The sequence below is a fragment of the Rhinolophus sinicus genome, chromosome 5 (genome assembly GCF_057876585.1).
Source record: "Rhinolophus sinicus isolate RSI-liver-muscle chromosome 5, RSI-T2T, whole genome shotgun sequence".
NCBI lineage: Eukaryota > Metazoa > Chordata > Mammalia > Chiroptera > Rhinolophidae > Rhinolophus > Rhinolophus sinicus.
The window spans coordinates 12,851,125-12,876,780 of NC_142505.1; the positions used below are offsets into that span (position 1 = coordinate 12,851,125).

The 25,656-nt window shown below is 42.0% G+C and overlaps 1 protein-coding gene across 6 annotated transcripts in view; it reads right to left on the reverse strand.

Moving 5' to 3' along the window:
• Positions 1-3,526: 3,526 nt before the first annotated feature.
• Positions 3,527-25,656, reverse strand: part of MOBP (myelin associated oligodendrocyte basic protein) — a 39,530-nt gene continuing 17,400 nt past the window's right edge. For 2 of the 6 annotated variants that reach the window (XM_019727581.3, XM_074312584.2), the window contains exons 3-6: positions 22,282-22,491; positions 21,612-21,983; positions 13,342-13,543; positions 3,527-6,048 (exon numbers count right to left, since the gene is read on the reverse strand). In XM_019727581.3, the coding sequence (XP_019583140.2) occupies positions 21,647-21,983; positions 22,282-22,487 (543 nt within the window). In that variant the 5' untranslated portion in view covers positions 22,488-22,491 and the 3' untranslated portion in view covers positions 3,527-6,048; positions 13,342-13,543; positions 21,612-21,646. Of the gene's footprint in view, positions 6,049-6,093; positions 7,010-10,984; positions 12,877-13,341; positions 13,544-21,611; positions 21,984-22,281; positions 22,492-25,656 lie in introns of those variants that run through there. The other 4 variants (XM_019727582.3, XM_074312582.2, XM_074312581.2 and 1 more) reach the window with 4 other exon arrangements.

Here is a 25,656-nt window from a genome sequence, read left to right on the forward strand (position 1 = left end):
GGTCTCCATGCCATCTGCAGGAGAAGAAATTTACTCTAAGTCCAATGGATAAAGTGCTATCTACTCTTTCAACATTAGACTCTATTCCCTCATCGGCTCTTCCCTGGACATTTGCAACAGGCTTCTATTTGTTTTTCCCGTGAGTCTCTCCCCACTCAAACCTGTCCTCACAGCCTCAAGAATGATATAACTTACTAAATTGTTCTTAATTATTTTTAAAAAATGTCTTGAACACTGGGTCAGGAAGTATGATTTCCAGCACAACTTCTCTGAGAGACTCAGGGAAAATCATTTACCCTTTCTGGCCCTCAGTTTCTTCACCTGTAAATTAGGCATGTTGGACTATATCAACTCCAATGTTGATAGTTGTGTTATAGGTCTGTAATTACCACCTGTCTTACAAAGTAGATGATGCTTATTTATGGAGACATTTCTGACTCCAAAACTTCCCCTGCTCTTATAAAAAACTGTGGAATCCCTTCTGTGTAGCACTAATGCTAGTGACAAATTAATTCCAGCAAAATGTTTTGGGGTATATAAGAGAACAGAGAGAGATTGACAACATGAGGTGAGAGACAATCAGTATGGTACACCTGTATCTTGGGATGGTGGCATGGAGACCATAGGTATTAGAATTCTGTTAGAGGAGCAAAGCCAGAAGCAGGAGATGGAGCAGGAGAGTCTCAGTATCAATAAGAAAGAAGTCACTGCCCAAGACCTAGAAGGAAAGCTGGGTTGGCTACAGGAAGTTCAGATAGTGATGCAAGAATCAGGAAGAAGCAGAGCAGCATCCAAAACTACATGATAAAAATCCATTCAGTCTGAGTAAGGAAGCAAAGCAAGGGAGGTAGGAGAGTGAGGGGTAGATATGTGTGTGAATTTCTATGTGGAACATCATTGACTCAGCAGCCTGTGACTACAGAAATGTGATAATATTATGTTAATCCTCCAAAACAACTTCAAGTCCCCAGCTGTGAAGGAGGGAATTTGAACTCCTCAAAATACCCCTGATTTTCTGAGTGATCTCAGTGGGGCTGACAAACCGGCCTTCCTCAGCAGTTGTCATTACAGTCTGCCTTTTCTTTTCTTCAAGTTAATGTTCACCATCTGCAAAGGCCGCCATGTCTCTGGTTTACTGAAGGTCTAGAGATGGAGCCTTCTGGATTTTTTTTTTACGTATATCCAGGCAATAGGGGCTCAACGGAGTCCAGAGCAGGATCCCCCAAATTGCCACAAATTATGTTCAGTGGCTTAAAGAGCCAGTAAAGGAAGGATGTTCCTGTTGACCCTCTTTCCAGGGGTCTCAGCTTTCCTTCAGAGTTGCCAGGAATAAGACAGTTTGTTTAGAGCCATGGGATGTCTCAATCACTAGGAATCCAATTTGACTCAGAAGCCCCAAGGGTGAGTTCTCACAGTGACACCCACAGGAGACTCGCAAGGCAAGCCTGCCAATCTGAGTGACATACAGTGACCGTGGGCAATGCTCAGAGGCTCAAAAACACCTATCCTTGGATTTCTGGTTTTTTTTACAAAGCCCTCCTTCTTTGTTCCTCCCTTAATCCCACCTACTTCCCACCCATTACCTCCATCACACCATCCACTGACCAGTCCCACGTGCTGCTGACTTCTGGCCCAAAGCAGGCCTCCACCACCTCCTCCTTTGGGGAAAAATGTTTGACCTCCTACTTGCATAGGTTTAGCACTGTGCTGTCCTTCATCAATGAGAAACCTATTGTTAGTTGGTTTTCTTCCAATTTTGTATAAACCATCGTATGTGTCAAAGATACAGATTTTGCAAAGTACCAAGTGTTATCGTGTTATCATAGACATCAATCGGTGTTGAAGAGACCTGTTTTTCTCTTGTTTTATCATTTAGTTCTTCTAGACGTCAACTGGCATTATATTAATGTATTTTTTCCAAAGTTACCCATTATCATTTGACTTTTTGTTCCTTCACTTGTTTCCTATACGTCCTTCATTTTAAAATCTCGTTAGAAAAAGAAGCTCAGTTAAAAATTGTATTTTATGGCATAGTTTCCCTTTATTTTATCTTTTTCCTTTTACATTTTAACTAGTTTTGATATTTCTTCACCAACACACTTTTGTTTCCTGTTGCTCAGTGTCCATTTCACATCTTATGACATCTATAGGATTTCATCCCCCTGTAGTGAAGCATAATGAGGTCTCCTGCAAACAGAGGAACTGGTTCTGATTTGCCATCGGAGGTGCCCAGCCACATGGTAATAAAGATAATGTAGCACGAGTCCCTGCTTGGGCAACATGAAGTGTTGTTGGATAAATGGCCATAAGCATCATGACATAACTGGCAGTAGTGGGCACGTGCTGGCCAATTGATCAAACTCAGCGTGGCTTTTCAGGGGTTGCCTCTATCTGCTATCCAACCATGGCTGCCAATGCTTAGGAAGGAATTTATGGCTGGGAAGGTAAGAGAAACAACTCTGAAATATCATCTCTAGCATCCGCCCGAAATGCCAATTCTCTCCAATCTGCTTGCATCCTTTTCTATCAAATAAAACCACATTTCACAGAGATCTTTGGAATACTGATAATGTTCTGTGATGCCCCTTCTGATTGTGTCCAGGGTCTTCTCCTTATAGAACATAACAGCATCCTGCATTTTCAAACTGTTAGTCATAGAATTTAAGCATAAGTCTGATATAACTTGTGTTAAGCAATATACAGCTTCTTCAGTAAACGAGTTCACAAACCGGGTGTGTTTTTCAGGCAACTCTGTTTTATCTTCTCTTTTGCATCACTGTGGACTTATGACTCTCTGATACCCTAATGCAACTTTGCTTTCTTTCAATGTGTAGAATTCACAAACTAATCCTGATTATTTTTTTCCACCCTGTCCAGAAATATGGAATCAACTATCCTCCAAGGGTATTTGTTCCTTTCATTCGGAGAATAGTTTTAGAAGCCACAGGCACTAGTTCTACAAATAAGCTTGTTCCACATTTTGACTAGAATTTGGCAGGATGACAGCAAAAATATTCAATAGTATAAGTCACAGTAGAGACAGGACAGATACAGCCTCCTTTAAAAATGTCTATTTTAACAAGTTTTTCTTGACTTACTCTAATAGAAGTTTATGAATACTTTTTTTTTTTTCAGTTTTCAAATAATTTATTTTTCTTATTTTCATTAATGTTAATTTTAAAATGATATATAGCATCATACCAAACCACAGCTCTAAATTTCAGGGTTGCCTCCCCAAAATTCAGAAGCCTCCGCATCTTTTCTTCTTTCTTGACCCTCAGTTCAGCCATCCTGAAACTGGCTCACAGTGCAAGTCCCACTGATTTGTTTGCTCAGCACCTCCTTAGCACCAATATTTGAAAGAAAAGAAGCCCCAGCTCCTTGTAGGGGAACACCAAAGAAACTAAGAGTTCAGAACACTCAGTGTGATAGATAGCTTGTTTGCTTAATAAAAGATAATAATAAAATGTAGATTATAGACAAATACCACTTCTCAAAGTTTCCACACACAAAAATCTGAGCTCCATTTGAGCTCCCCAATTTGAATTTATTTTATTTTCCCTTCATATTTTTCCTTTGACTGGTGCCTTTGTATATTTATGGAACAGAATTTTGAGAAAAAAACTGTAGCTTCACCGAGGCCTATACAGTGGTCTGTACCAACGCAAGAGTCGACTGTGCACATCTCTTCCCAATTTCGAATCCAAGACACATTCATAGCTTGCAGTCAGCCGCAGTGGAAGTATTTACACCATGGAAATTGGCAAACACTGTAAATCAGGATTTTTCACCCAGAGAACCAGTTGTTAAGCATTTACAGTTTTCCCAAAACCAGTCAAAATTTCAGAACATAAAATCAATTAGCATCCAGAATTATCAGAGTAATGCACCAAACATTATGGTTGAGAATTCCCACTCAAGAAGTTTACGTGGAATAGCTTTTGGGGTTTTATATAATTTCTACAATATTCACTGCATAATGCTCCCCAGAACCAACAACAACAAAAAAAAAACAATTAGACTACGGTAGATTTTAGTTATAATATTCAAGGTACATTACATTTAGTTATCCACCAGTTTCAAGTAATTTCCAGATTTTTTTGGTCCATCTCCAGAGGGTTTTATTTCCATAACAGACAATCATAGAGAATTCAGTAATTTCTAGTTATTAACATTTCTGTGCTAACATCCAATGTCTTCCATGAATTAATACACACTGTGCTCTCTCCTCCCCAATTTTGCACTCTGTAGTAACTGCGTATCTTCTGGATGATAGGGAGGACAGAGCCTAGCAAGCTCTGAGTACAGGGTCTGGCTTTGCCCAAATCTAAAATGGACAGAAGAAATATTATGTTTCCTTGCTGGGTCTGAGTGGGACTGGCCCACCAGTTTGTTCTTTCTAGTAGTCTGTCATGGTACCCCTGGTGTTATTCCCAGGAACATCATGGCCTCAGATAACTCAACGTCAGAAACTATTTATAGTAGAGGTTCTTATCTTGTTGTTCATTTAGCACCTGAATTTAGGCAGGAGAAACATTTCTACCTGAAGGCTCTGTGTAGTTGAATGCACCTGCCTTTTTATTGCCACTTCTCCAGAGAGTGATGGCCTTCCCAAGTGAGAAAGCCAGGACACTCAGGCCTCGCCCTCCAGCTGCCTGGGGACAGTACTTGTCTGGATTCCTCTTTCCAGGGGGTTAGAATTCTGAGCTCTATCTCATCTAAGCCTACCACTCTTCCTCCCTACTCGCTGGCATTCCCTCTCACCCCAGCCTCACACCTTGAACTGGACTTCCTCTGGCCTTGCCCCCATATATGTACTTGCCCCTTAAACTTGGCTGGTTCTGGCTGTGTTCACTCAAGGATGCAGAGCCATGCCTTGTTGGGAGATTTGGGCATCTGCCTGTGCTTGGCCACCCTGGCTCCCAACCCAAGACTGTTCCAGATGCCCTCTTTCTCCTTTACTCCACCTAATACTGCCCATCTTACATCCCTCCACATTCTGCAACATTCCATTATCTTCTACTGTGTTTTCCTACCTATTACTAAAGTGAGGTTGGGAGGGAGGGGGTGTTCTAATTCTTCCCTTTATCCCCTGTGTCATAACCCTGCAGAAGCCACAGTACAATCCAGATCCAAAATGGACTCAGAATAAGAGTTTTTGTGTTCTAAGACTTGTAACCTTGGAAAGACCCCAGGCTTATCTTTAGTCTCCCACTTATCTCTCCAAAAACATTTGTGCCTGGCTAATATTGTTGACCATTTCTATATAGCATTTCCTTTCTGTTATTTCTTCAAACCAGGAATTATTTCTTTTTTTTCCTTTAAACTCAAGTTTATTGGGGCGACAATCTTCTTTTTGATTTCCAAGACAATAGATCAATAGATGTTTCTTGGACAGTCTTTTATTTTGTTGTCATTTTTTTATACTATTGCATTATAGAGAAAGTGTGAGATCTTATGGTTTCTGCTTATTTTGGCAATTATAGTATTGTGGGTTGTTCAAATTTATGCATAGGGCATCATATTGCATTTACCATCTACTATTTGCTTTTCAGATTCCTCATTTTGTTTTCCCAAATTTATCTTCCTAGTATGGGTATATCTGATTCACTTGTTTTTACTGCTGTTTAGGATTTTATTTATGAATATACTATTATTGAGTCATTAATTCTCTTATTGGTAGACATTTTTATTAATTTCTTCCTATGGCTTTCTCTTCTTTTTTCCAATGGAAAACCATGCTTCACTGAACAGATTTATATGTATTTCCTTTTTCTATGAATGCAAGTTTTCTCTAGTATTGGTGCCTAAAATCATAATTGCTTGATCATAGGTTACAATATCCTGCTTTGCTAGTATCCCCAGATTTCACCCCAATGGTATTGTAGTAGTTTATACATTTTCATCAGGAGCTTATGAAAATTTTCCCCACATCCTTGCCAACACTTGATAATTTTTAGCTTTTGACCATTATAACGGTAACGCAATATCTTTTTCTGCACATCCCTGAAGTAAGATATATATCTTCAGATTGATGAAACTTGAGTCCTGAGAAAAATAAATAAAAATAAGTCCATACTTAGTGACATCATAGTGAAACTTTAGAACACCAAAGACAAAGACAAAAATCTTAAAAACAACCAAATGGAAAATACAATTTTCTTACAATGGAAGGACAAGTAGAATGACAGCAGATTTCCCTATGGCAATTATAGAGGTCAAAAGACAATAGGATGATATCTTCAAAATGTTGCTGGGGGGACAAAAAAAAACCTATCAAAGTAGAATTCTATATTGTTCTCCTAGTGCTTGGATCTGTACATTCTTGGTTGATCTCCCCCACCTTCTTCAGAAATATATACTGTCCTTGACCAAAAGGGTGGGTAGGTGTCTGGAGCTGGGCAAATCCTAGGACCTCATTCCCTCTAGTCACATGATTGGCAAGAGTAGGCACATACGGAAAGACTGCAAGAGTCTGGACACTCTCAGCCTTGCTGTCTCCATGTTTTGAAGATGCATATTCTTGGTTTTGGCCCCTTACATCTGAGAGTTCAGAGAGGAAGCTTTTCAAGGAAGAAAGAAAGCTTTGGTGCTAAATACTTTGGACTACAGATATCCTCTTATTAGGACCCTAATAGCTCACCAAAGGGAAACTTGCACCAGAAGAAGAGAAGATATCACATGAGAAGATGGGTTCAAGCATTTGGCTGAGGACTTTTGGAGATTTGAGACAAGTAACAGCAAATTGAAACTATAGGTGAAAACAAGTTACGCAGGTAGATTCAGCAATGCTGTAACCATCATCTACAAGATATGCTTGAACCTTGGCACCAGGCCATTTGGGGAAGTGAATAGAACTGGGATTTTAGAGACCTGAAGTCAGAATGTACCTGGTTGGAGGTCAGCAGCCCTATGAGGGGCCATTCTTGGTCACCTGACAGTGGGAGCCTGCATGAGTCAAAGTGATGCTGGTTTGGGCAGAATCTCAGTTCATACCTGGAAACAAGATCTGAAGAAAGCAGTGAAGACAGTGTGAATCCCAAGACAATGAAAAATGTAGAAAGATTGTTAGTAGCTCTGCCAGAATTCTAAAACCCAAGATATTTTGTGAAGTTGTAGAAAAACAGAAGAGTGAGGGAAAGAGATGGAAGGAAGACAGAAGCTAAAAGAAGGGTGGCAGTTGGAGGTTACACAAGCCCCTGAAGTGGAGAGAAAGGTATGGTCTCCTTCTGCCCCTAGCTGTTCCGGCCCTCCCAGCCCTACCTACTGAGATCAGTGAGCAAATCAGAAAAGATCTTAAGTCTCAGAAGCTGTGGCTTAGAAAAATAATGGAGTTGACATTCTAAATAAATACATTATGCAGCTGAAACCACTTGATCTTGATCTTTGCATCAGAGGAGAAAAATGTTAGGAAAGGAAATGGACAGGATTGTTTTAAAAATAAAGAGTTAGTTGACAGTTTACCATAGTAAGAAGATGAAAAGTCAGGGAAGTCAGGCGGTACCAAAATCCAGATTATCAAGAATTGAAGAAAACAAACATCATTTAGATGCCAAGCTGAACAATGAGGTGTCAGCAAGACATTAGCTGAAAGAAGAAAGTTAGAAAATGATTCTTATTTTTACTGCTTGCAGCCAAAGCTCTGGTTGAAAATAAATGCAAAATCTTGCAGCTGGCAATAGAGATCCTTAATGATCTCCAACAGCAGAAAACTAAGACTCTGTTAAAGGGTCTGAGTCAGAAAGCTTATAAGCCAGAAGAGAAAGAACAGAAGCTGTCAGCGGCAAAGGACGATGTTCATAGAGAATTTAAGAAATGGAGGGTGAATTATAGTGAAAACAGATTATGTAAAAACCTGATGGATCACCATGTGGGGGGAAAAAATCCCAGAACACCAGGCGTTTTTCTTTTTGGTGCACCAAAATTTCTTCCTATAGAGAAGAGAGATGCTGCCTTCCTGAGACAGAAAGTGCAGGTAGCAAACCCAAATGTTGGTTTACTTCAGAGATCTCAGAAATAAAACAAAATCCAGGAAGATCTGTTAAATAACTCCCATCAAAAGAGGTCCTGGAAGCCAGGCTCGCTTACATGGGACACTCCTGGTGACTGCTGGGGCTCTCTGTTCCCCACTGTACCATCACCTTTTCCTTGGTATGGGAGAGGCATGCCTAGAAATGAATTAGCTGTGAATGGACTTGCCCCAAGGCAGAGGAACACATGAGGTGTCAGGAAAAATACCCTCTGATCTGCATGCAAACATGATTTAATTCATGAGCAGTTTCCAGAATGTCTGTTAGGTCCCACACTCTCTGATGACAGACTACCCAACCCTCCTTAACAGTGGACACAGGGATATCTCCATTTCATCATTAATCAAATAAATTTGCCTGGATGTCAACATGGGGCTGTTCATGGACCACCGCCTGGCCCAAGCTACTATTTTCAATATCTGATAAAATATCTACCTTTAATATTGGCCCGAGTGTGGCTTCATTAATCAAGAAAGGCCCAAAAAGCCCTTACTTTTTGCAAATAACTTTTGGTGATGCAAATAACGTCCTATCTTTATCAGGAATGTCTGTCATTCACCCACCCCAGAAAGGACTTCCACCACCATCAACCGTCTTCCCAAACATGGACCCAGACATTCTTTCCCACCCTGTCTTCCTGGTGAGCTTACATCTCCTGACTAAATGAACCTTTAGAAATTTAGATCCTCTTGCTACAAGACATTATGTTCTTTCTAGACCCTAATTACTTGAGATTATACACCTTTCTCTCTACAAAATACTTATAGCCTTTGGGTTATGGAAAGGAGCCCACCCGCCTCTCCAGATACCACCACTGGGTCCCACAGGCTTCCACCCACAGGCTATGAATGGACTCCCAGGACAGTTAATGTGTTTCCAAATCCAATGTGAATATCACTTTGGTAATTAGATTTAACATTTTTTTAGAACTTAGTTTTATTGTAAAGAGATCTTTTTGAGCCAAATCATTCAAAACTGATAGATATTTGATTTGCTATGAAGTAAGGCCACCCCTTTAGTTGCAGTCTCCCATTTTCTCCACTCTCCTCCAACCTGCTTTATGCATTAGTAATGTAGTTTATACAGTTAATGGAGCATATGCAAAAGAAATAAATTTTAGTACCATGTTGAATGTAATAGTTTTACATAAATTTGTTTAAAAGTAAAAGTATACATATAATTATCAAGACTGTTTGCTAATCTATGCCTCTGCTCATTGTACTTTGAACAAACCTAGCCAGCTGATGAAAAGTCAAAACATTCAGCCTGGTGGTAGGTGAACTGTTGCGTAAGAAGAAATAAGGTGTCACCAAAATACCAGTCAACTCAGCCCACACCTATGATGTAATGCCAGATAGTACACTCCTCAATAAATCATTTAGAAAATCACTAACATAAGTATTCCATCAATATTTGCCTTCAGTCATGAAAAGTGGAGATTGTCAGACTCTTTTACCCCAGTGGAACCCTTTATCTACATAAAAGTAGAAGTTGACATAGACCCTAAAAACTGCCTTGGATGATGTGAAGGTGTGGCCAGGATCCCTGTTACTTCATCCCCTCTCATCTCATAAGGTGGCCCCTCCAACTACCTTTGGGCTCTACTAGGCTCAGATTGGAAACTTCTAGGTTGCAGCATGATGGCGATAAGGTCAAGGTCATAGTTTCAGTGATCCTGGGGGCCAGGACCAACCTTTCCCATTTACAAATGCAAAACACCCTGTAGTAGAGGGTGGATCCATAGCTGAAGCTCAATAAAAAGAAGGTATTTTTATCACTCTCCTTAACCAACATTCCGCAGGTATGTACCGTGGTACAAACAAGAAGAGTGAATATGCAAAACCTCTCCAAATTACAACCGTACACCCGACTGTTGGATCAACAGAATCATTTTCGTTCATTCAGAACATGTTGTTTTATTTAAGCAGAGGTAGTAAGTACCTGTGCATGGTGTTATTAATGGGACTGAGACATGTGCTATGGAGTCAGGCAGGAAGCCCTCCTAGGACCCTTCCAAGCATGAGATCCCACATTTCTCTGATGTTAGAACAGCAGCCCAGATGACAGTCAGCAAATTACTGTCTCACAGCACAGCTCCATCCCTCTGCGAGCTGTCAGAAACTGTGCAACTTCCCAGAGTGAAAGCTTCCCTGTGATTCTTTATTCCTTAGGAAGATTATACTTTGCCTTTCTTTATCCAGCACTTTCATCTTCCCTCTGAGAACATACAGATCTCAAGTTTAGATCTGGGATTTACATCTAAATATGAGAGTGCAGGCATCAACATAGTGGCAAAATAGTGCTTTGAATTGTTAATTAACTAATTAATTAATTTAATTCATCTGGAGGTTTTTTTAGAACATTTCAAAGACCTGGGATGAAGTGAATTCTTTATAATCCTCCCTACTGGTCTCATATCTCTGACCCCGACACCAGCACCCCGCTTTGTGAACAGGCCACTTCATCTCCTACTTCAAGAGAAAATCAAAGCCACAGGTAGGAATTGACTCAAGCTCCTGCCACTGACCCTACACACCCACTGGAGTCTATAGTTTCCTTTCTTCCTGTTTCCAATGAAAAGGGACGCCTGATCCCCTCGGCTGTGTCCTGGATTCCGCCTCCCACATCCTCAGTCCTTGACGTCATGAATTATCTCCTCCTCCTTCTTACACCCACTCTGCTGCCTTCTTCACAGCAGCATTCACCCTGCTCAAGTGTCTCCTGAGTTTCTGGAAAACCCCAGCTCTTCCCTGTCTTCTGCCCTTCGTGATCAAGCTTAGTTGAGGGGTTGCGTCTACCTTCATGAATTCCTGTTCCTCACTTCCCATTGGTTCCATGCAGAGGATGCCCTACCAGTCACCAAATGTCCTATTACTAAATACAATACTACTGACTCCTCAAAAGTATCTAAGCTTTGGAAAAATTATTCCTATGAAAAAAACAACAAACATCCATTCATTCAACAAGCATTTATTGAGTTCTTACTAGTGCTGGGAACTGAGGACGGAATAGTAAACAGGTGTTGGCAATCCTGGAGTTCACATTAGGAGGGGAAAGGGAGCCAAGCCATGAACAAGTGAAGAAATGAACAAGATAATTCCAGAGGGTGATAAGTGTGGTGAAGACAGACAAACTCAAGTGATGGACTAGAGAGTAACTATGGAAACCACTATGCGTTTCCAAGGGAAGCAGCTCTGAGGTGATATTTGAGCTGAACGCGTCAATGCAAAGATATTAGGCCAGAGCACCAAAGGCAGAATGAGCAACAACAGCGGAGCCCCAAGATGGGCACAAGCACTGAGTAGATATGACAACATCTTGTTTACACATGCAGAAGGAAAGAACAAAAAGAAGGCAAGAAAATGTGGTCTTCTGGGTAGGGAAAGCGCTGCTGAGTCACAAGCGAAGTGACCCAAGAACCTTGTATCCTCACTGTCTGGGGCCTGGCTCCACATCCCCTCCATGGGTCTCCTAGATCGAAAAGTCTTGGAGGAGGTGGGAAGAAGTGGGGGAAGTGTCTATTGCCTGCATCTTTCACCCTTTAATTCCAACTTTAAGAGTCAATAAACAAATCAGCCAAGCCTGAGCTTAAAACAAGCTAGGGTGGCATCTGGAATGAACCCCCCGGAGCCTGAAGAGAGATGGATCCACTCCAACTCCTCTCCCTCCACCCCCAGCTCTACGCTGAGTATGGAAAATGGCCACGAGAGGATCCTATAAGGCCATTGCTGGGCACACAGTGCAATCCTACGCCAAAGGCAGGACCCTGAAGGGAGTGTATTAGACTGTACTCCTCTTGTGACCATCTTCAGTGGTCAGGGTCCTCAGGGACATGGAACCGACATGGGACTTGGAGGGGCTCTCCAGTGTTTGTGCCTGGGAGAGAAAAATGAGAGCCCAAAGCTTTTCTCCCAAAGCCAAGTTCCCCAACACACACACATACACACACACACACACACACACACACACACACACACACACCAATCCACAGGATGAGCTGAGGAGTCTCCGTTTAACCTATGGGCAAATTCCCTCCCTGCAGATACGTGTGTGTAGGGGGTTAGTTCCTATGGCCCTGACTCAGAGACCTGAGACCAGAGTCCTTCCCAAGACGCTAGGGCTACAGAGAGTGGAGTAAAACATAGGAGTGGTGGGAAGTCAACCCCCACCCTGCTCCATTATAATTGGGTCCAGACCCTCACACACCCTTGAATGGCCTTCTGTACAGGAAGGAAAGTCTTGGACTGCTTAACCGCCCCTCACTCACTTAAGTGGAAGGAGTTCCAGTTAATTATCCTCTCCCCAAGGCCAAGCTCCTCTTCTATTTTTCCTGATCCCACTGTGGTATCAGACCAAAATATGAAGGGGCCCAGCTACAGAGAGCACAACGGGACCAGGTTTCAACCCTCTCCAGGAATTGGGGCATGTGACCTGGAAACAGAAACTGTCTGAGCACCCCTTCTGATTCTGTGAAAGTGCCCTTGGGTCATCTGCCCATATGGCAAAGTGAACAGGTAGGAGGGCAGTATCTCCTGCCTCCTGGGGGACCTATCTTAGCAGCCCTGTCTCCAGGAGCCCTCAGGAGAGAGGAAGGGCATGTGGCATCACGATTGCTCTTGATAATCTGCCCAAAGCTACACAATTCACAGAGCAATGAATTCTGGAGTCGAGGCCATCCCGATGGTCTGGGCAAGTGCCCTAGAGTATTGGCTGTCACCCAGGCAGGGACAAGGAGGAGACATTCCCAAATCCCTGTGTGCGGTTGGAGACAGGCGCCTGGGCAATGGGAGGGTGCTGTTTCTTCACGCCTTTTCTCTCAGCTTCCGACATAGCACATCGTCTGCGTCTGACACACAGATTTAGAAAAGTCAGACCCCCCCCCCTGAGAATTTCTTTGCATCTCTGGATCATGTGCTAGCCAAATATCTTACTCAGAAAGAATATGGCTCTTCCCCAGAGGGCACTGTGCCTCCGACTGTGGGCTAGCACAGGGAACGGATTAGGGAGGCCAAATGGAAACCAAATGGCACAGGGGAAAGAGAAACGCAAATCGAGGACTATCTGCATTTAAGGCTCTAAACAGGATCAAGGATTGGGAACAGGACGCCAGGGACAGGAAGGAGTAGAAGTTGGAGGACCACACATGGGCTGGCTCTTGAGCCATCCTGATCCAAAGACCCTGGGGTCTGTGCACATCCTGGGGGAGCAGGGACTGCAGGTGACACCAAAAGAGCCATGCACTGATTCTGGAGGCCGAGGGGTGCTGCTCGGACCCACTGACTAGAGCATAACACAGAGATGCCGCTCTCACCTCCAGACAGGCTGCCCGGCTTGAGCATGGGCAGTTGGCGCGTCAGAAAGTGTCGGCCTCTGCATCATATTCAAAGCCGGATAACTTGCCCAAGGGCACGAGGGTCAGGAAACAGTGAGTCCATGAGCTGAGGCCATCCATTCACTTGAAACTCCTCTTTGGTCACTTCTTTCTTGGGGTCGGCTTGGTCCTCCTTTTCAATCTGATTTACAAAGAGAAACATAAAAAACCACAGCACTGGTGAGTGATACACTTTCCATGTTCAGTTAATGTAATTGTGAATTTGTAGACGAGCTTTGAGTTCATTATTATTCTGGGAAATCCAGCCTTAGAATCCCTCTCTTTAATTTCTCAATTCTGGTAGAATCTGGCCAAAATAATATGATATTTTTTTCCTGGCCTGAGCCTAGGAAAGATATCCTTTAAAAGTCCTTCTATTTTTTTATTGCTTTTGTCTTTAATCATGGCAGGTAATTTTGAAACACAGAAAAACACAAAGGAAATCAAAGTACCAACCCAGTCCTTAAAAAACTAGTTTTACTGCCCATAGATAGAAGGACGTAAATGTACACACATATACACACAGGGTATATGCACTCACATAATGAAATTGTGACCATATTGACATGTTCCTATTTTGATGGAAAACAGACTGTGTTCAAGAAAGAAATAAACAAAACCCAGGAAAGATATTATGAATATGTGGCCCCAGACAAGCATTGCTTGCAAGCTTATTCTCCAACTGAGAGATTATATTCTGTTAACTGCCATTTATTTTATACAATAGAACTTTATGTGACAACTTTCAAAATGAGGCTATGCCAAATCGTTTCAGAACATCATCCAGCCTCTCAATTTAAAAAACAAGAAAAAAAAAAAAAGAACACAGAGATGCATGCATTAGGAATGCAGGAATATTTGTACACTAAAGATTTACTTATGGGAATCACAGCTTTTCCTATCATTTGAGGGGTTTAAAAAATTAGAAATAAAATTCATGTTTATATCCAGGTACTAACAATAGCATGTTCCAAAACCCCAAATTATATATCATGCTAACCACGCTGGTGCCCTTCAGGCAGGATTGAAGCTACCAGGAAAAATAAGGACTCATTTACCAAACTTTGTAGAGTGAGTGGTAGCCTGGACAGTTGGAACACGTCCCTTGAAATTTGGGAGGGAATCCTTACATTTTGGATTGCCTCTATGACCTTCCAACACGGGACGGTCTGTTCCTATAAGAACTCCACATAGATCCTGCTGAATATACAGCCCTGGCTGCTGACAGTGGCACAGAAGCCCACAGATCCTGGGCATCAGCCTGTTCATGTGTCCCTGCAGTCACTGCGGCATCTTAGATAATATAAGCATATAATTGTCTACTGGGCACTTCACTGGCGCTGGCAACCACATTGATGGCCTGGGCGTGCCCATCAGTGGAATTCAAAGCCCTTGGATTCCATTTCAACAAGTGGAAGCCACTAAGTTGGGGAGGATCTGCTAGTAGTTAGCACTAAATGACACCCTGTATCCATGAAGTAGCAGTTCTAGTGACATCCACTTAGATGTACTAGTACTAGAAGGTGATAAACGAAGCACTTTATAATGACAAATAATGAAATAGATGATGTCTTCGTTTTACAGATGGGAAAAACAATATGGTTTTGAGAGAATAAGTAACTTGGACCCGCAGAAGAGCTCAGACTCAGACCTGATGCCAGAGCCCTTGCCCTGCCCACTGGGCCAGACGAGGTGTGTTTCTAGGCCTCACTTAGTCCATAACGTCAGCCACGCCCTGAGTCAGGCCCTGGGGGTGTGAGTGTAAGAAAGCTTACCTACTCCTGACTCATGCACACTCCAGCAAGACAGACGGACACTTGGGCGTCTGAAACGTAGCAGTGGAGGTGCAAACTGAGTCCAGGGACGGGTGGCCATCTGCTCTCATCTGGTTGGGCTCTAACCTTGGGACTCTAACCCTTTTGAGTGACCCAGAAAGCCAATTTGTCAAGCACGTAATCTTGTTAAAATATTTCTCAGAAGTCAATGTTCTCAGCAAAATAACAATTTAAACCATAGGCAAAAACTAAGCATCCAGATGTAAAGTAAAAAGTAAAATTGTCTCTGTTGCCAGACAACACGATTGTCAATGTAGAAAATGCCAGTCTACCAATTAAAATAAAAAGGTAGAATACGTAAGTTTAGCAAGAGCACATGATACATGATCAATATACAATAGTCAATTGTTTTTATATACTAGCAATGAACAATTAAAAACTGAAATGGAAAAATGTACTCTTTTAGTAGCATCTAAAAGTATACAGTCCTTAGATATAAAGCAAACAAAATATGTACAAGTTCTGTATACTGAAAACTACAAAACAAAAAAGACCTAAATGAATGGAAAGATATATATACCATGTTAATTGATTCAATTCTATTACAATTCTCCCCAAATTTATCTATAAACTCAACACAATTCCATTCAAAATTCTACCAGGATATAGTGTAGAAATTAGCACACTGACACTAAAATTTATTTAGAGAAATAGAGAAACTAGAATAGCTGAAAACAATTTTAAAAATGAAGAACAATGTTGGAGAATTCACACTAATTGATTTTAATACTTACTATAAGGCTACAATAATCAAGTGTTATGTCAGAGAAAGGAAAGATACATAAATCAATGGAACAAAATAGAAAGTAACTCAGATGTTATGGTCAACAGATTTTTTGACAAAATTGCAAAAGTAATTTCATGGAGAATCTTTTCAACAAGTGGTGCTGGGACAATTGAAAATGCGCATGCAAAAAATATTGAACTTCAATCCATACCTCACATTATTTAGAAAAAATTACCTCAAAATGTATAATAGTGTATATGTAAAACCTAAAATTTAAAATTTCTAGAAGAAAACATAGGGAGAAAAATCTTTTGACCTTGGGTTAGGCAAAGAATTCTTATATACAGTACAAAAAGCATAACCCATAAAAGAAAAAAAATTGATAAATTTAACTTTGTCAAAATTTGAAATTTTGGTTCAACACAAGACTAAATAAAATGAGAAAGCAAGCCACAGACTGGGAAACAATATTTGCAAAACATATATTTGATAAAGGACTTGTATCCAGATATATTTTTAAAGATCTCAAAACACAGTAATAACAAAATTACTCACTTTTTAAAATAGGCAAAAGATTGAGCATACACTTCACCAATAAATGTCTTTAATGGGTGATAAACAAGCTCATTAAAAGATTCTCAACATCATTAGTCATGAGAAAAATGCAAAATTAAAACTACAATGAGATATTATTACACACCCATTAGGATGGATAAAATTGTAAAAGCTGACAATACCAAGTGCTGACAAGAATGCAGAGCATCCCACATTGCTGGTCAGAGAACAAAATGATACCACCACTTTGGAAAACCATTAAATATACATCTACCATACATCCCACCAATACCAGTCCTAGTTATTTACTCAAAAGAAAACTTATGCTCACCTGACTGTTTATAGCAGCTTTATTCATAACCACCCAAAACTGGTAACAACCTAAATATTCTTCAACTGGCGAATGGAAAACTGTGATAGGTATTTCCATACAAAGGAATACTACTCAGCCATAAAAATGAAAGAACTACTTATTCATGCTACAACGTGGTTCAATCTCAAACGCATTATGCTAAGTGAAAGAAGCCAGACTCAAAGGGTACATACTATATGATTTCATTTATATGACACTCTGGATAAGACAAAACTAGGGACAGGAAACAAGTCAATGGTTTTCAGGGGCTTGTGGGGTGACTGCAAAGGAGAAGTAGAAGGGAAATTTGGGGGATGATGGAAATATTCTGTATCTTGATTGTGGTGGTGGTTGTGTGCATAGATCTATTTGCTGAAAGGGCTGAATTTTACTGCAGGTAAATTATATCATAATAAACCGGATATATGTGGGATATGTTTGTGTGTGGAGGGGTGATGATGTGTATCTCACATACATGTACATGCAAGACCCTGGAGGAGACAGGTGGAGGGAGGAAAATCTCAGGGGAAGGGGTTGACCTGATCAGGGGGGGACAAAATGCCTTGTCCTGTAAAGCTGAAGCTGAGGGAAAGGATTTAAAGTCAGATGTATATCCCCAAAAATGTGAGGGGGCTGGTGGAGGCAGGCTAGTCTGAAGAGGGGCTGGGGCTCATCCACTTGTGGTGGCACCAACCTTTAAGGTTATAAGGCCTTTCCTTGCCATGCTTAGCATCCATAATGGGGCTCAGCAGTTGGGAAACTACAGTCATGCAGGTGAATCATCAGCTTGTTCTAGAATCAGGGATTTGTGAAATGAGGGTAGCAGGAGGGTGGGCGACAGTAGGATTAAGCTGTTAAAGAGAGACTGATTAACTATATGTCTAGATTAAGGACATGTGGCCAGGGAGGAGCTGTCCGACAGAGAAAACACACACAGCTGATAGGACTGGAGGCCTCTCTGGCTAGCCCAGACCTCTGCACAAGCACCAGCTCTGCAGACATTGTGCTGTAGGGACCGCCATGCGTGCAGAGGCCTTCTCCGGAATGGGAAGGAATTTATGACTTAGATAGAGCAAGATTCAAGAGATTAGTCATCCAAACTCACAAACGCAATAGTGCAACCTGAGAGGCAGGCAAGGCAAGAGAACAAAGTGCTCAGGCCACTTTCCTAACGGCTGTTACCTGGAAAATGACAGGTGAATTTCGGATTTTGTTTGGCTGATAAGCCCAAAACTGATTGCCAGGGCATAACCATTGAGGTAAAACTAAGCATAATATACTCCTGGATGGAATTTTCCCACCAACATGTAAGAAAGAAGGTCTTTCTAAGACCTGACTATAAAGTCAGTGTCTGTTGCCTGGAGAAACAGAGGGAGGGCTCAGAAAAGGGGCTGGAAGGGCCAGTTTACCCAATCTTGCATGAAGCGAGAATGTCCATGGCTTTCTGGGAGGAGACAGTGTAGAGTGTACCTCTTGGCGTCAGGAAGGACGAAAGGAAGACAAGTCATGACACAGAAAATGTCTGGGGTAAGTTGGGGTCCACGTGGCTGAAAAGCAGGCAGGCTACCTCTGCCTAACTGCCTGAACCTTAGCAGCTGGCCCGACACCTGCTTCTGTCCGTGCATATTCTCCAACCCCTCATACTAGCGCATGGGTCAGTGCTCTTCTGAAGTAAATGCTAGCTTGTCAGGTATGTAAGTGTATATAGTGCATCATCCTTTGGCTGTCCTGGTCATTCCAAACAAGCCCAAAGCAAGATACAAATAGGAATCTTCTGTAGTTACAAGGGGGAAGGGAGTGTTTCTGCTCCATTTACCAGTGTAACCAGCACACAGTCATTCAGTTGGGATGTGTGTCCTAAGCCTCAGAAGCAATGTGCTGCCATGCCTAGGCTGGATGGTGGTTGGTCTGTAAAACCCCAAACCTGGCTGGCTTCAGTTTGAGACTCAAAACTAGAGCATTCTTTGTCTTCTAAAGACTAACTACCATGGAGCCAGAGCCCACTTAGAACCTGTACCTTCTGACCATCAGTTATCTTTCCTCGGCTTTGATTTTCCCATCTGCTGACGTGAGACAAGGGAATGGGGATGAGGGATCGGCTGAGGGTGGAGACGGCCAAGCTCAGGGTTGTTTCTGGAGGGACAGCAGCATCACCGAGGGATGGGCCACTCGTAAACCCCACCAAGCAGCTGGCCCCAGGGTGGACCTCACTTTCCTTGATTGCCCAGAGCCTGCTGCAGTGCTGTACCCATGGTCTTCATGAACAGGCCATAGGTCGGTCCTCCAGGATTCTGGTGTGCAGGGCTTGATTTGGTACAAGATATGCTGTGAAAAAAGCATTCAAGGCACACACAGCACTGCCCAAATATGTGTGACTCACAGCCATAGTGGTTTTCAGAAAACCACAGATCCCAGCTCTCAGAAGTGCAGGACTGAGGAGCCAAAAGCGGCTCAGCCCATAAAGCTCATGGTAACCCTCAAAGCAAGGATGACCTGTGAAATCCTAAAATCATGAAGAGAGCAGAAGAAGCTAAGAGGGAGATGCCAGGGTTTCCTCCCATCAAATATGAGAACGCCACTATGTTCAATGCGGATGCAGGGAGTTATAAATTGGATCCAAAATTTAAATACTCTGGATTTTGAGAAGATCCATCCAAGAGTTACTAAATACTCAAAAGGCCTTTGTCAAAGTTGTTTCACCTCTAAAGGTCACACCACATGAATGGCACCATTTCAGAAATCAAGGCTGTTTCAGAAAACCTATTGTGACCCTTTCTTCAAGTACAATTTAGTAGCTCTGCTTAAGCGTGAATTTTTTTCCCGTTAACCTTCCCCTCACCCTCTGATTTAGAAGGACCAAAGAGTATCAATAGAAGGAACAAACAACATGGTGGAGTGATGGCTCCAATGCATTACCTTAGGACCTCTGGGAATCTGAGAAGGAAAAACGAGTGTCTTAGGAAGGGCTTAGATGGTGCTCTGTGACATTGTGGGACATTATGAATGGAGCCCATCAGGTCCCTGGGTCCCAGGTAAGGGACAATGATTGAGGAGGCAATGACAGCATGTAATGGTGCCTCCTCTGACAGCTTCTGAGAACAATTAACTGAGGGAGTCAAAATACGCCAACACTAAAATATCTTTTGAGTTTAGGTAAATAAAACCAGCAAGGCTGGGTCCACATTAGTCTTTGGCTCCCCTGAGGTTTGCTTTCATTGTCTCCTATCTCCTTTCCTTGTCCTACTTGAACTCCATCTACCAAAGCCATCACACAACTCACTTTAGATGATGGCTTGAAGCCACCACCATAGATGACATGCCTCTTATACAATTAATTTCCTCTGCACATTTCCTAACCACTTCCTACATCCAATCTTACCTGTCCTAGGCCCCTTTTACTCAGGCCCCTTAGGAGACCTTAATTTTGTGACTAGGTAACCTGGCATACAACTTCCCATTACAGTTTTAGTGGCTGTTACTTCCTTCACAAATTAACCACCTGATCTTGCTCTCTTTAATGCTTTCACTTTGGGAACCACAAATGTGTCACCTTCTACATTTCTTTACTACACATCACAGATAATGTGGATCATTGATTTATGAATGATGTAGGTCATTGTTTTTCAAAGTGTGGTCTGTGTACTGTGGTCCAGGTCACTATGCTGGGGGAGGGGAGATTGCTTGTTGAAACTCCAGACCTCACCAATGACTCAAGGAATTAGATTCTCTGGGGGCATCTTTAACATGCTCCCCAGTTGATTCTTCTGCGTACTAAATCTGTAAACATCATGTGACATGTGCACGCAGTACTTCGCTATACAGGGGCCGGGTATCAGAGAAGATGTGAGAATCTATACAAATACAATGAACACTCACTATTAACTTATAAAACGGATTCATTTCCAAATATTAAAAGGACTAAAAAGTTGTCCTGCCATGTGTGTGGGCAGGGAGTATGGGGGAAATCTCTGTACCTCCTGCTCACATTTGCTGTGAACCTAAAACTGTTCTAAAAAATAAACTCTATTAAAAAAAAAAGAAGAAGAAAAAGCTGACCTGCCTAAGATGGAGCAGACGAAAATCTGGCTCACCTTTTCTCTCTACATGGATCCCCCTGCTTTTACTCATTACTCATCCCAGCCTAACTCCTCTGTGAAGTATAATCTTGCTCCGGGCTCCTATCGCCCAATGTACACACTGATGGTGATAATATCAGGGCATTTACACCCTACACTAGGACTAGCTATTCTCTTGTTTGGTCCTGGTGAATCGCTAACAACCTGGCTTGCTCACTACCATGTTCCTTCCCCCAGCCTGGTGTATGGAACGCTATAGGCATGCCATCAAGTTTGTTGGATGACTGAGTAAGTGGCATTAACGTCTATGAAGTGTGTTGGGAGGATGGATGGACAAAATGGCTGAATCTCCCCTTTTACACATATTCCTCAGAGTGGCCATCCCCCCTTTCTCTGAGGCACAGTAATCAAAGTCCTCACTGACTCAATCTGTTACCGTGATCAATACTATGCATTGATAAATCAATAACTTCCGGTCCTACTAGGCAAAGAAAACAATGCATACTGCCATCTGAAGTATTGTACCAATGGTCTCTGTGAGGAAAACAGAAGCCACACTAGGTATTTCAAACAGAGGGGATTTAATGCAGGGAACTGATGACACAGGTTTGAGAGGGCCATTGAGATAACCCAGAAGTTAGTCAACACAGGAAGCAGCTACTAACCTTAGGGCGGGGGGAACAAAAGGGAAGAGACGGTGTTACCAGAACCTAGAAGCTTTGACGGGGGACCCCCCACGGCTGGTGCCTGGCCCTCTTTGGGGGCTGCTGCGCGGCTGCTGCTTGGACTTCTGAGGGGAACGCGGCTTGGCTGGTGGTGGTCGGACCTCTGGGCGTGGGCGTGGCTGACGCTCAGACCTCGGAGGGGACCGTGGCTCAGACCTCCTCGGAGGGGACCGTGGCTCTGACCTCCTCGGAGGGGACCGTGGCTCTGACCTCCTTGGAGGGGACCGTGGCTTGGCTGGTGCTCTGACCACCGCAGGGGGTGCAGCTGGCTGGTGCTTGGGCCTCTGAGGGGACGTTGCACGGCGGCTGGTGCTGAGAGGGCCAAAAGAAGCTGGAGGCTGGAGCCTTGGCTCTCCTCTGCTGCTTAAGGGATGCTGACAGAAGCTGGAAACAGGAAGGCAGGCCCTGCCCCCCTCCCACCTTCCACTCTCCCTCTAGTACTTTACAATGGCAGAACCTAACAGGGAGCCAACTGTCAGGGGGCTGGGGGAAGAGAAGCTTGCAGAACCCCAGCTCCCGCATCACAGAGTAGGAAGGGCGGGGCTTGGAGCTGAGTGACAACAGGCGAACGCCCAGCCCAGGTGCAGCGTGGTCAGTGCAAACCCCTTACCTGGTCTTCTGGCAGGCACAGCAGATCCAGTCCTCTTCTTTCTTCTGGTAGAAGCAGCCGCTCTTACAGAGGCTGTATTTCCGATCCACAATCTCGCGTTTGGAATTGAGGAAGGTGAATGGTGGGCAGCAATGTATGCTGAAGTGTTCAGAAAACTTCTGGTTCTTGGAGAGTCTGGGGCCCTCCTTAGTTGTTTTCTGACTCATCTCACTGGCAATCATCCATGCAGGGAGAGGTAGGGAGACATAAAATAGCATGTCACATCAGGGAACTTTCTACTCAAGGAACACACTCCCTGCTACTCTCATAGTCCACTTAATGTTCGGTGTTATGCTGCATAACAAAAATCTGGAATATCAATATCCTGCCCAACTGTGTGGAAAAAAGCTAAATTAAGGGTTTATTAATTTTTGTGTATTTTGTAATGTTTTCTGGAAATGGATTCTTTTTTCCCTTATGTTTAGTGACCCATTTAGGATAGAAAAAAAAAAAAAACATTACAAAACCAAACATTACTAAAGTACCTAGTGTGTGGTGGTTGCTTTATACACTTTACCTCATTTTTATGCTATGGCATTATCACCAACAAACTAAAGATGAGAGAAGCTAAGAAAGATGGTCAAGTTCATAAAGCCAGTAAGAGGCAGACAGGGGGTTTGAATCCATGTCTGTGTGACTCCAATATCCCATGTCCTTTGGCCAGGGCCAGCACTGTCTGTGCCCCTGTGTCCAGCCGTCCTCCCCAGGAGTAGGAGTCCAGGTGCTGGGCCCAGGCTGGACTTTGGGGGACTGGACACGGGCCAGGGATGGGATAAGGATGCACAGCTGCATAGCTCTATGTCCTAGTGTAAGAAGACTGAGTGTTGGGGAAACAGCTTCCTGAAGAAGGAAAGGTAGAGCATGGAGTTTAGAGACGTCACACAGTATGGCGGCCAGGACCTCCCTTTTAGGGCAAGAAGGTTCACAGTGGGGGACTAGAATGTAAACATGGAGAGGGTCCTGAGGGGAATGTGACCCTTAGCTGTTGTCTTTGTTCTTCCCCCATCGGTCCTTAGTCGTTTTAAAATCTACATTCACTGTTGAAAATTAGAAAATTTGGATGAATGAAAATAATAAAAATTCCTAAATTCTTATCCCATACTTAACCACTTGTAAAATATTTGAATATTTTTAGTATATTTACATGTAAATATATACTTAATAAAAAGTAGGACCATACCTTATATACTGTTCAAATTTTTATACTTAGAAAATCATTCATTTATTTAAAAAGTTTTATAGATATAGACATAATCTTATTTATAGTATTCTCTTATGGCTTTTAAAACCTGTAATAAATGTATAGTTACAGCTCCCTTTATAGTTTACATATTTGCATCTCATTTTTCTTGATTAATCTTGCCATAAGTTATTTACTTTATTATTTTTTTCAAAAACAAGCTCTTGGTTTTCTTGCTTACCTTTGCTCTTTGTTCTAGTTCATTAATTTCAGGATGCATTTGTTACTTCTTTTCTTCAATTTTTTTTAAGTTTATATTCTTGTCTTTTTCTCTATTCTTGAGTCAAATGCTTCTCACCAGCATTTATGACTGTAACTTTTCCATTAAGTACAACTTTAGCTGCGTACCACAAATATTAACATAATTCATTTTCACTTCATTTTAAATATGGATGGATTCTTCTTCAATTCATCAGTTATTTTTAAAAATCTGTTGTAAAATTTCCAGGTGTATGGAGTTCTTATTGTTATGTCGACTTCTATTAGGTTGGTGCAAAAGTAATTGTGGTTTAAAAGGTTAAAAATAATTGCAAAAACTGTAATTACTTTTGCACCAACTTAACAATTCTGGTGCATTCTAGTCAGAAAGCGGTCTGCATGATCATGACTCTGATATTTGTTGAGATTTGCTTTGTGAACTACTACATAGTTAATATTTTTACATGTTCCATGTGTGCTTGGAAAGATTGTGTATTTTTAGAAACAATTTAGAGTTATCTAATGAAGATAAAAATAGGCACAGACTACAGTCTAGCAATCTATTCTTGGGTACAACAGCCATCTTGGATCCTGGCTCCACCTTGTAGGTGAGGCCTCCTGGTTGAGCACAAGCCGGAGGAGCCTGAATCTTTGATGACTGTGGCACCACTGTTCTAAGCCTTGACTCTTGAACACTGAGCACCTTTAACATGAGACACGATCAAACTTCTACCTTGTTTAAAACCACTATTATTTCAGTTGCAGGTAATCAAATACAATTCCAAATTAATATACTCAGTTTCCTCCTCCAGAAGAGGGTTTCTTAATCAGTTTGGCCACAAATTGGGCCGCTTATACACAGTAGAAATTTGTTTCTCAGAGTCCTGGAGGCTGGGAAATCCAAGATCGGGGCCCCAGAAGATTTGGTATCTGGTGTGGGGGTACATTCCTGGTTCACAGACAAGTAAAGTAGGCGAGGGAGGTCTCTGGAAGCTCTTCTATAAGGGCACTAATTCCATCCATGAGCTCTCTGTTCTCATGACCTGATCACCTCCCAAAGGCCCCACCTCCAAATACCATCATACTGAGGATTAGATTTCAACATACGAATTTTGGGAGAACACAAACATTCAGTCCATAACAGAGGGTAATAACAAATAATAATAACAATACTTAACTCAGAGGGCCTTTTCTAGTATTAAATAAAATAATCTAACACTGTAACTAAAATACTTGCTTAATAAATTCCATTTCCCCTTTATTAAGAATTCATTCAAATGACCTAATTCCATTGAATTCTTCAGACATACTCTTTATGTATCACATCTATCTCTGATGACATTTAATTCAAGCATTAGTTACATCTTTACTTTAGCGGCTAAAAACAAATCATTATAAACATCACATAATGTTTTCACTGAAGATACCAGCTCATTACAGAGCAAAGATAATTATGAACTAACTGTTTGTCAGGATGAAGAGAAAAATAACTGAATTTGAAACTATACAATATAATCTCCATGCTTTCCAGATGTTTAAATAGAGTCTAAAACTAAAGAGGAGGGGAAAGTGAGGCAAGTATTTGAAGAAGGAAAAGGAAGTAGACAGATACCAAAGGGAGGAGAACAAGAACCTTCCCTCATTATTTATTGAGCACCTACTATGTTCCAGACGCTTTATGTCTATTATTTTTAATTCCCAAAATAACCCTTCCAGGTCATCTCTTCTGTCCCCATTTTAGAGATGAGGTGAAAAGGCCTGAGGAAGTTAAGTGAACTCTCCAAGATCAAATAATAATAATAATAAATAGCAAAGTCATAGCGGTCAATATGACTAGCTGACTAGCCACTACCCACTCTCCCCTTCTTCAATAACAAACCTTGATTTTGTTTGGCAGT